Genomic DNA, 12338 nt, shown 5'->3' with positions numbered 1-12338 from the left:
TCTGTATGTTCAGTGAAAAAAGGTGTGGGAGCGATTGTGCGAACCCCAACCCCCGCTCTCAAACCAAGTCCTTCGATGACTTTAGACGCTTCGGTTGGACCAAGGTGGGATGGCAGATTTCTCAGGCCTAGGGATCTAGGTAGCACAGAGGGGATTTAAGTGGACTTTTTCAGCTCCTCAATGTGCTTCAGTTCAGTCATGCTAGACTGTTGAGATGTAACATTCTCAACTCCTCATGTAGATATTGCAAATAAACCCAGTACTCCTCATTCTCGACAAGAACATGTTCCTCCCTTCAACAACGTCCTTAGCAAGGATGAGTCGGATGATGGCATGGGCCAGCTACCCCTTTTTGACATGTCCGACCCCAACTCTTACACTGTCAGCTCATGCCGATATTTGCTGCATTCAGTGTTGTGGCGTGCGAAAGTTTCGCAGGTGACAAATCGAAATTTCCTTCAACGAACGGATATCCACAGGACAACAGCAAAAGCTCAAATCAATGCTTTGGTAACCAGCCAAGCTAGGGCATCCACACTCTGTAGTTTCTTTGTCGGGATGCGTTCACCAAGCTGCAGTGCAATTATAAGTCGCGCTTCACAGTAATGAGATAGTAATTTGCGGTTACTGAAATAAAAAAAATTATGCATGGCTCTGCTATTGCAAGTGCCAGAGACTAATGGAGCTGGGGGACGGCCAGTAAAGTAGTGCCAAACCGCACACAAAACGCACTAGCGCCAGCAACATGTTCCTGCGGTGTCCGCCAAAGGCGTCCACTATGGCGTCCGCGATTCGCGTTGCCAACGCCATAGTAGACGCCGCGGTTGTCTCCACTCTGTACAGAGCAGCAGGCAAGGAGGACATCGAGGCACCCTATACTCCATACCATACATAGCAGTCAATGCTGTGAAAGCTACGCAAGAAGTTCGGTCAAGAAAAGTTGTCACTCCGTGCGTTCCGTCTATGCTTCACGGCGTGCCAACAGCGTTCGCTCGCGCAAGCATGTACGTGAGGCTCCTCGCGACGGGTTGCAAATAAAAAATCCGAAAAGAACAAGAACAGAAATGATCTAAAAAAATGCTCTAGCTGCTGTATACCACAGCGTGTTTGTTTGTGAGTGTTGAAATTTGTTTCATTCAATACTGAGCCCATATAAAAACAGTTGCGCACAATTGTAGTAAAAAATTGAACTATATCCAAGTGTGAATGAAGCCACTGCCCCGAAACAAATTATATCTCTATTATAACTCGTTTTTCAGCTCTGTATTCACAAACGAAAATCCAATTACACCTGACCTTACGTTTCCTTCAATTAACTCATCTATGAATGATCTCATAATTACACCAGAGGGAATAGAATCGGCCATCGATCGACTTTCGAATAACTCAGCGCCAGGTCCAGACGGCATCTGCACAAAGATGCTTAAAATGACTAAACCTTTAATATCTCCCATATTAGCCGCCCTTTTCCAGCAATCAATAGATACAGGAATTGTACCAGATGACTGGAAGGTCGGTCGTATCACTCCCATTTATAAATCAGGTGACCGATCAGTGCCCTCAAACTATAGACCTATATCCTTGACTAGTATTCCATGTAAATTACTTGAGCATATCATATCTTCCGCAGTTACGAAATATTTATCTGAACATAACTTCTTTTCTAACAATCAACATGGATTTCAGAAAGGACGCTCTTGTGAAACACAGCTTTTTGAACTTATATCTGATCTTCATCAAGCTGTTCACGATTCCATAAAAATCGATGCCATATTTATTGACTTCAAGAAAGCATTCGATAAAGTTCCCCATTCTCGCTTAATGATGAAACTTAGCCGGCTTAACATACACGGTAAAATTATTAATTGGATCTCAAGTTTTTTAACCAATCGCTACCAATTTGTTTCCGTAAATGATCACTTTTCCGCTTTAGCACAAGTTAAATCTGGCGTTCCTCAGGGATCCGTACTTGGCCCAATCCTATTCTTAATTTACATTAATGACATCAGTAACAACCTGACCTCAACAGTTCGATTGTTTGCAGATGACTGCGTTCTTTACAGACAAATTATCACCTCTGAAGACACTAATATTTTACAGGCCGACCTAAACAAAATTTCACTTTGGTGCGAGCAATGGCAAATGGAAATTAATGTTTCTAAAACTAAAACAATGACATTTAGCAGAGCCAGTAACGTTCACTTAAGTTCATATTTTATGAACAGCATATGCATAGAGAATGTGTCTACATTAAAATATTTGGGAGTCCATTTAACTTCTAACCTTACATGGAATGATCACATTGATGAAATAATTTCGAAAGCAAATAAAACACTTGGATTCATTAGGCGAAATTTGTATTTAGCAAATGAGTCAACTAAATTATTAGCTTACACAGCTCTAGTTCGCTCAAAGATTGAATACGCTTCCATAATATGGAATCCAAATCAGACTTACCTAATAAACAAGCTGGAATCTTTACAAAATAAAGCAGCACGCTTCATCACTAAAACATACTCTAGAACATCCAGCATCACGGCTATCAAAGAGTCCCTCCAATTACCGTCTCTAGAAACACGACGACTGTTAGCACTGCTTTCCCACTTCCACAGATTGTATCATACCCCGTCATCCTTTACAGCATCCCATATCAAACCCCCACAAAAAATTTTTCCCCGCCTCGACCATCCCTTCAAAGTGCGTCCCATGTTTGCACGTACGAATCTCCTGCGACAATCACCGCTCTTTCTAGCTATTCATCACTGGAATAAGCTGCCAAAAGAAATTGCTTCTATACGTGATCATGACTCATTTGTTAGTAATTTGAAGCGCAGTTTTACGCATGTTGGGTAAAAGCAGAATTTTATGCCTTTGACGCATTGTAAGTGTATCTACATGCTTTGTACGGAGTGTTGTTGTTGTTGTTGTTTTCATCATGTATGCAATTCTCTTTCCTTTTTTTTTCTTTTTATATTTTTTTGTTGTATTCGGTGATCTTTACCACGGTGTTCTGTATTTGTGTTTGAAATTTCCTGTTGTTAACCCCCCCCCTATGTAATGCCCATAAGGGCCTTTAGGGTATCTGAATAAAAAAAAAAAAAATGACAATTAGCCCGTAAAATGACTAATATTATGCTGACGTTTATCTACATTTAGTAATTGCGTAGTTCACAGTGAAGTTGTAAATATTGTGGAAATTCCGTCTGCTGTCAATACATGGACTTCTACAGGAAGGAAACGGCCAGTCCCATGTTTGTCCGCTAGAATAAAACTAGTCCTTCCAAGTTTAATTCACCTAATTAACTAGGAAGTATGCTCAATCGCAAATTACAGCTCCACAGCATTGACTGCTATGTATGGAACAGAGTATAGCAGCCACTAGAGAAGAACGCCCTTGCTTCCTCGCCTGACCCCCCTGCATCGCGCGCCACAGGAGAGGCACTTATCCAGGCCGCGTTCCTCGCTCATGTGCGCACTGCTCCTTCTCCCCAGCTAGGTTCCACCCACCATTGCTGCATCGCTAGGCTGCGCGATGCTGTATTTATACTCTGCTTTCACACTCTCTCAGCTCTCTCCCCCAGCTCGGCGAAGTAGTGCACGTCAAGAGAAACCTGGCAAGCTTTTAACAGCTTCACTGTAAAATGCGCCTTCACAGCAGCAGTTTCAGGTATCGGTTGCCGTGGTGTCGAAGAAGTGCTTTCTTAGTAAATTATGCCCCTAAGTTTGGTCAAAATTACCTATTTCCCTGAAAAGCACATAATATCCCTAGATCTAAGGACATTTCTCTAGCGTTGGCAGCAGTGACTGCCGATAAGCTCGCCTAGGTGCATATGACGTAACTACAACAAACAACACCCACTGTTGGTAACAGTGTGTATATGACGCAGGTGGCTGTTAAACCGAGCCTTGACGCGAGCGACGATATGGTTTGACCGGGGTGCAGTCAAAGGAGGGCACGAAACAAAACACATTTGTAATTTGTGATGGAGCATACTTCCTAGTTAATTAGGTGAATTAAACTTGGAAGGACTAGTTTTATTCTAGCGGACAAACATGGGACTGGCCGTTTCCCTCCTGTAGAAGCCCATGTATTGACAGCAGACAGGAATTCCACAATATTTACAACTTCACTGTGAACTACGTAATTATTAAAGGTAGATAAAAGTCAGCGTAATATTAGTCATTTTACGGGCTAATTGTCATATAATTTGTTTTGGGGTAGTTTCGTTAAAACAAGAGTTACAGCCGTTTTTTGTAACTGTACTTCCTCAGTAAACAGCCACGTATTGACAGCAGACGGGAATTTTTTAAAGGGGCCCTCACCAGGTCTGGCCATTTGGAGCTGACCAGCACAGAGTATACATTGTGTGATAACGATCATGTTTGCAATGTATTACATCGCTACACGACGTGGATAGATATGAAATTTCAAACCGAACTCCGTTTTTCCTTCTCCTTGCTGCTGCCGCGCTCCAAGCTGGAGGATGACGTACTCGCGTCCCTGCACCTTCAAACTCGAGTCCACAGTGTGACGTCGCTCGTGGTGACACATGACTTCGAGAATTATTCAAGGCACCATCTGTTATTTGTGTGATCTGTTGCTTGAATTGACGAATTGAAGTTTAGAGAAATAATAAAACACACAAACAGAATGTCTGCGTGTTCTTTGTTTTACTTCACACAATACGATGCAAAGGATACCGACTGTTTTCGAGTAAGATAGTCCAACAACCATTGAACTGAGCAGCAGTACATGTCTACCAGCTGCGACAAATCGACAGAGGTCAAAAGAACATGACAAGTAACAGACATGAAACAAGTATAGGCCACATCATGTACCATTCAGTCCCTAGAATGAATGGTAGAAGAGAAAGAGGAAGATGAAGAATAAAGGCAGTGTTCGGGTGACCATGTTTGTCTCCGTCCGCAACCTCCCACTTGCGTCACACATATATATTATAAGGAAGATAACGAACGTGAGCATAGTCGGCAGCATCGGCAGCATCAAGCGCGTGGCAGAGGCTCGAGCTAGGGAACTTTGCTTGGTGCATCCTAGAACCGGCTGTCGTTACAAACCACAATAAATCTCCTTTATAAGTGGTGGAGCCACTGAGTAACGTTCCACTCTACCATCCTGGAACTCCGTTCTCCGACGCTACCCTCTGCCATGCCGGACACCAACCAGCAGACTCTTTCATCGCCACCGGCCCCTTGCGCTGGCACCGTTCATCAGCGGGAACCTCCCATCTTCAGCGGAACCGACAATGACGTTGAAGAGTGGCTGTTGTCCTACGAACGGGCGAGCGTTCACAACAAATGAAATGACTCGGACAAGTTGGCTTGCGTATCATTCTATCTTGTGGGTGTGGCCAGTCTCTGGTTCAGAAATCATGAGAGGGATATCCGAACATGGTCGGCGTTCAAGACATCAATTACAGAAGTATTTGGCTGACCCGCCATCAGGAAACTCCAAGCCAGGCAGTGTTTGCGTACACGCTCAAGAGACACTGGTGAGACATTCACCAGCTATATAGAAAACGTTCTTGATTTGTGCAGGCAGCATGAATGCTGCCATGACAGAAGTGGAAAAGATCAAGCACGCAAAGAAGGGAATTGATGACGCGTTCCAGATGCTTCTGGCCAAGGACCCGTGCACTGTTTGCGATGTTATCAGCTTGTGCCAGAGCTATGATGAATTACGTAAGTAGCGAGCTCTGACAAGGTGACATCCCACACCAAATGCGGCGTCGCTCTGCAGCCTGACCACCAGCCCTCAACAAGCCTCCCTGATAACCCAAACCAAGGATTTCGTCTGCGAATAAATCGCACGACAGCTATCTCTGGTGTCCTGTCTGTTACTCAGGAGTCTGCCAGCACTCTGCTGTCTCATCTCCGTAACGTGATCCATGAAGAGGTCACGAAAGCGCTGCCAGCTGTTCACCAGCAGGATGCCGTGGCTACACCGGTCACTTATGCTACGGTTGCTGCAACGGCCCCTCGCAGTGGCTGCGCCGCAGCAGCCTGTGCATCGTCTTCCCCCTCCCGTCCCCTGGGCCACCACTGCCGTCGCTAACCCATGGCGTATGCCGGACAATCGTCCTATATGCTTTGCATGTAGGTATCCCGGTCATGTCGCAAGGTTCTGGTGCTGCCGATCGCAGGCGTTTGATGGCGATCGATGAGCGCCCTATGGTGCTGCCTTATCCAAATGTGCCTTACGGGCTCTTCGACCCATCACCAGCTCGCTCCCAGACTGTTTGCCGTCCTCGCTTCGAACGCCTCTGGTCACCCTCCCCACGTCGCCGATCACTTTCCCCTATGCGTCGACGACCAGTCTCTAACGAAGAGGGAAACTAGACGCAGTTCCTGAGGCAAGAACTGCGCAAGTGTCGCCATGCCGAAGTCCTCCTCCTTTACCTGCCAATGTCATTGATGTGTTTATCGAAGATGTCGCTACAGTCGCCCTCGTCGATACCGGTCCCGCTATTTCAGTTATGGATGCCAGGTTTTGCTGTTCGCTTCGTAAAGTGATGACGTCTCTGTCTGGATTGTCGCTTCGAACGGCGAGTGCTCAACCCATTAGCCCTATTGCTGCTTGTACTGCCCGTGTTACCATACAGGACGTTTTATGCACAATTGAGTTCATAGTTCTTTCCTTGTGCTTCCATGCTGTTATTCTAGGATGGGGTTTTCTCTCATGCTACAATGCCATCGTCAATTGCGCTCGGGCTGAGATTGAACTTTCCCACTTTGGTGACCTGGCCTCGGTCGATGCTCATCCTGCTGCTAAAATTGTTGTGAAAGAAGACACCTGTATCACCCGTGCTCTTCAGTATTCGTACCAGTCTTGTGTAGTACTATATTCCACGGGACGGTCTTCTTCATGCCCTCTCGTCACTTTGCTACCCGAAAAACACTTCCTTTGCCCTTTGCAGCTCTTGACCTTGCCGCCGGTGTCAGCACAATGCCCATTTACAATCGTCTTTCATCGTCGCTATCACTGCTCCGCCACGAATGCCTTGGTTACATCAAGTCGGTTAATTTAACACGAATTGTCTCCATCCTCGACGAACTGCCTTAATCTGCCATCCATGGACTGTCTTTCCCTCTCCCTCCCCGACTCAACATGGACTGGTGTGTTCAACCCATTTATTGCCGAAGATCTGACACATTCGCAGCGATCTCAACATCTCGCAATCCTTCAGCACTTCCGCTGTTCTTTTGATGTTGCGCAAACATTTCTTGGCCGTGTATTGACAGTCGAGCATCACATCGACACTGGCTCTCGCTCACCGCTACGACAAAGATCATATCGCGTGATATATTATTTTGCGATTCAAGACCAGCTACTGTATCGACGCAACTATGCCCCAGAGGGCGCACCTGGTTACTCGTCATTCCGAGAATCTTGCGATCAGAGCTCTGCTCCTCGTTCCATGTCGACCCTCAGTGTGGCCATGCGGGAGCCTTCAAGACCTACAAAAGACTTCGACACCGCTATTACTGGCGGGGAATGTACAATTCCATTCGAAACTTTGTCCGCTCTTGTCATGAGTACCAGCGCCGCAAAGCGCCACAGCACAACTCCGCCGGTGAACTCCAGCCTTTACAATGCCCATTCTGACCCTTTGATCGCGTGGGCATAGATCTCTACAGGCCACTTCCGTTGACTCCTACCGGCAACAGGTGCGTAATTGTTGCGGTAGACCACTTAACACGTTATGTGGAGACTGCTGCTCTACCAAATGCTACAGCGCAGGAGGTCGCCAGTTTCATACTTCGCCGTTTTCTCCTTCGCCATGGAGGTCCACGTGAACTGTTAAGTGACAGAGGCCGCGCCTTCTTATCTGAAGTCATCGAACAACTGCTTGCTGAATGCGCTATTGTTCATCGTAAATGCACTGCTTATCACCCACAGACTAACGGTACCACGGAACACTTTAATCGAACTGTTGGTGACATGCTCGCCATGTATGTCTCACCTGATCACTCTAATTGGGACCTAGTTCTTCCGTTTGTCACCTACGCCTACAACACCGCGACTCGGGCATCTACCGGATTCTCACCCTTTTACCTTCTTTACGGCCGTCATCCTTCGCACACAATCAACACCATTCTGCCCTACCGTCCGGACCCGTCCGAATGCCGGCCGATCTCGGAAGCCGCCAGACACGCCGAAGAATGTAGCCAGCTGGCCCGCTGATTCACCTCGGACGACCTGAACCATCAAAAATCCGTTCACGACGGCCAGAACTCGACTCCCACTTTTCTCCCGGGTGCCCTCATCTGATTGTTAGTGCCACACCGCACGTCTGGGCACACTTCAAAACTTCTGAAGTACGACGGGCCATACCGTGTTCTCGACAGAACATCATGCGTTAATTACCTGGTTGAGCTGCTAATGCCGCAGTCCAACATGCGACGTCATAACCGCGAAGTCGTTCACGTTCAGCGTCTCAAGCCGTGTCGCCATTCTACCATCCTTTCAAACAACTGTCGACAGGATGGCTCCTTTATTTCTGTGGGGCCATTATAAGGAAGATAACGAACATGAGCGCAGAGTCAGCAGCATCAGCAGCATCAAGCGTGCGGCAGAAGCTCGAGCTAGGAGACTGAGTTTGGTGCATCCTAGAACCGGCTGTCATTACGAGCCTCAATAAATCTCCTTTATAGTATATATCTTTTTTTTTTCAAGACTGTATCTGTAATTTACATTGTAAGGGTCGGGCAAAAGTTATGGGTCATCCATAGTGTCTAGCTTATAGGCCTTCTATTCAGGTGCAATAATAAGTCTGAAGCTACAGTTATGCCTTGCTTGGCTACTCAGCTACAGCAAGTCACATGCCATGTCATGTCAAGTTTTCCATTTTTGGAGGCAGCTTGTTAAACTAGATAGTACTTGGTCCAGGCAAAACATTTTAGAATGGGCTCTAAGCTGCTGACTGTTAAATGCTTGTTGCTATGAGTTGGCTGTAGAACACACGTGGCAACAATGTTTCAAGTGACCTCCTCGCTGTTGATGTTAAATGTGCATTTTTCATTACCTTGGGTTAACAGCAGTGACTCCACCACCACCTGAGAACAGAGGAAAATCATTTGCTAGACCTAGCACTCCCAAGAAGCCTGAATTGCCAGGTCTTGCTATTATCAAGGAACCTGAAAGCGAAACTGCTGCTGCAAAAACAGGTGAGGGCTGGTACCCTGCTTTGGACCTCTTTTAAGTGTTCCAAACAGCTGTATGTATTGCACGTGGATAAAACCACAACAAGTTGGTGTTTCTGAGCCCATTAAGTTCTCGCTTGCAAGCTCTTTTTAGAATGTTTGAATGGATTGCACTTATAACTTCAAATGCTTAAAAAGCCATTAAAACGCACAAATTTGATTGCAAAGCTTGTACGGCAAAGAATAAGCACTTCTTTGCAAGAATTAAAAACCACCTTTCTTCCTTGGAACTTTCTGAACAAGGGATTACCCACCGTGGTTGCTCAGTGGCTATGGTGTTGGGCTGCTGAGCACGAGGTCGCGGGATTGAATCCCGGACACGGCGGCCGCATTTCGATGGGGGCGAAAGTGCGAAAACACCCGTGTACTTAGATTTAGGTGCACGTTAAAGAACCCCAGGTGGTTGAAATTTCCGGAGTCCTCCACTACGGCGTGCCTCATAATCAGAAGGTAGTTTTGGCACGTTAAACCCCATAATTTAATATTTTTTTTTTAACATGTTTTGAGTGACAGTTGTGAAATTTCCAATGTTCCTTCACAGTTCCCATGAAAACTACTGGAGACTAACAGTAGTATGGTAGTACTCCCAAAATTGAACTTTATACAGTCTATGTTCATTACAACAGACCCGCATACAACAGGCATTCAGATATAAGGGACCATATTTCAGCCTTAGTTTGGTCCGGCTATTTTATTAATCCAACGAAGTTTGCTTTTAATGGATCGTGCTATAACGGACTATCTGCTATAGCAGACGAAATTAGCGGCAATTTTTTGAGAGTCGGGAGTATAAAACATACTTTTGCCCTGTCGACACGGGCTGACAACTGGCTTGCGAAGGTCAGCCGACGATCGTGGCTCAATATCGTGCGAGGGAGGAAGGCGGGGCCGGTAATGTGCAGTCTCCTTTCATGTAGGTTTCTACTCTGGCGGCTGCTGCTTACGGCGCGGCTGCCGTATTTTCAAAGCGATCTGCGATGTGGACAAAGTGCACCTAGGGCCGGTAGCTTCGTATGCGCTCTGCTTTCTACCTTTAGTTCACGTTGAAGCGAGAGACAGCGTGAAGGTTAACTCGCTCGCTGCTGCCGCCGCCGCGCTTAATTATCTTGCTTAATTTGCTATCACAATCGATGCTTTGCTTTTCGGGCTAAACTGCGACTCTTTTGTTTGCTTTTTACTTTGGACATTTGTCACTTACTCTTTGCAATAAAGTTGCTAGATATCGCGAAAAAGTTTTGGAAGTGAGGCATTTCGGATAAAACGGACGTATTTTGTCGGATCATCAAGGTTCGTTGTAACAAGAGTCGACTGTACTTGGTGTCATCCAGAGTGTCGTCATTTCTGCTGTCACTTTGAAGAGAGAAACACAAAGCAAATATATTTGTCACTTTGACTATAATTACCTGAGGGACAGAATGTTGCATTTTCACAGTGCATAAAAGAGGCTGTGCTTGTTTTAATTGTGGGGAAATCTCATGCAAGTAGGGTGACACACCATCACTCCAGGAATGGTTATTGCCATTTATCGTGGAAAATCTAGTGCTAAATACGATGGTGACAGAAGTGATGATATTTGTACTTCTCAAAGCTTCTTCTCTATATGAATACTTGCATTTTGAGATAATTCTACTGGTGTATGAGTCAACACTAGAGTATGGAAATTTTGATATTGGCAGGCTGTGAATTATTTAACATATTGTTGAACATTTGAAGATTGTTCAGTGTCCTCCTTCGTGCCTATGTGTTGCAAGAAATGTGAAAAAATTTTACGTTTTTGTTTTTCTGTGCATGACAAGCTTTGTAGCAGCCTCATTTCTGACTGCTGACATCAGCTCAATGTTTAGTAGCTTTATCAACCACTATGAGCAGTGACCTTTGTTATGTGTGTTGGAAGGGCTGTCTAGGTTTGAGAGGAGTATTTGGAACCTTAGAACTAATGTGATTAGGCTCGACTGGTTGAGCATGGTAAGCAATACATGGGCTGTACAGTCCAGCCTCTGCACCATTTAACATGCTTGCAATGCCTGCACAATGTCTACAAATGCAGGAAAAATGTACTTACGTATTTTTACCAGAAAGAATTGCCCTTACTGTTCTGCATACTCTTTGGGTGGCACTGTTGAACAAAAAGTATGTAACTAAATATCTACATGTTCATTTTTATAGTAATCTAAAATTTGGTGAACATGTTAACCGCATCGTAAGTGCATCTTTTAATGTTCTTAGTTTTATATCCTGATTAACAAGTGGTTTTAGTGATCGTCATTTCTTTATTAGATTGTTTCAATCTTTGGTTGTTAGTAGACTTTCGTATTGTTCAATAGTATGGAACTGCACTGACATTGCTCTTCAGGAAAAATTGAAAAAGTGCAATGCACATTTATTAGTATACTCTCTGATAGCTTCATAGGCCTCTCATATTAGTTATGTTAGAGTTCTTGATGGGTACAACATGAAAACATTGAAATGGCGATGAAAAGTTCAAGACTTCGTATTTTTGCATAGGTGTATTCATGGGCACATAGTGGATGTCCATTTTTGCTTTAATCTATTTGTTATTATTTCTTAGAAAGGTGATTTAGGCGGAAACATTCGTTTAGAGTAAATAAAATGAGTAACCTGAGTCCCATAATTTGTTTGTAATGTTTATTTAATGTGAATAACAATGACATTGCGGACATTTTCATAAATATTTGTTATTGCTTTAAATACTATTGAATTATTATTCTAAGTTATATATTTATTTTGTGCATGTTATGTGTATTTTGTTTATGACTTCGTTTCGTCTTTCTTTATTGTGCACCAAATTAAAGGATTTTATATGCTGTTTTGAGCACATAAATAAACACTTCAATTCAAAGGGGAAACTGTAAGTTCAGCAGTTTGTGTCATGGGATACTTTAATGCCAGAGTGTTGCATGAATTTAAGCACGAGCATGTCGTTGTACACACATACCTAAAGCTTGATCAATTTGGCATCATGCTTTAATTGAGAGTGATTTTGTCATCATGGTTTGTTGTGCTTTCCTATAGACACAAAAGAAAGTGGCGTGCCTGTGAATACCGACAATGTTGAAACACTTCCTGATGCTCCTGTGGGACCTCTATCTGGTATG

General features: G+C 44.5%; 1 protein-coding gene across 4 annotated transcripts in view; it reads left to right on the top strand.

Moving 5' to 3' along the window:
• Nucleotides 1-12338, top strand: part of LOC126540547 (uncharacterized) — a 73764-nt gene that overhangs the window by 9667 nt on the left and 51759 nt on the right. For all 4 annotated transcript variants that reach the window (XM_055076110.2, XM_055076109.2, XM_050187380.3 and 1 more), the window contains exons 5-6: nucleotides 9058-9186; nucleotides 12256-12333. In XM_055076110.2, the coding sequence (XP_054932085.1) occupies nucleotides 9058-9186; nucleotides 12256-12333 (207 nt within the window). The remainder of the gene's footprint in view (nucleotides 1-9057; nucleotides 9187-12255; nucleotides 12334-12338) is intronic.

This window comes from Dermacentor andersoni, chromosome 2, assembly GCF_023375885.2.
Source record: "Dermacentor andersoni chromosome 2, qqDerAnde1_hic_scaffold, whole genome shotgun sequence".
In the NCBI taxonomy this organism is placed as follows: domain Eukaryota; kingdom Metazoa; phylum Arthropoda; class Arachnida; order Ixodida; family Ixodidae; genus Dermacentor; species Dermacentor andersoni.
The sequence above is the reverse complement of the archived record's forward strand: the minus strand, read 5'-3'. Positions and strand labels throughout refer to the sequence as shown.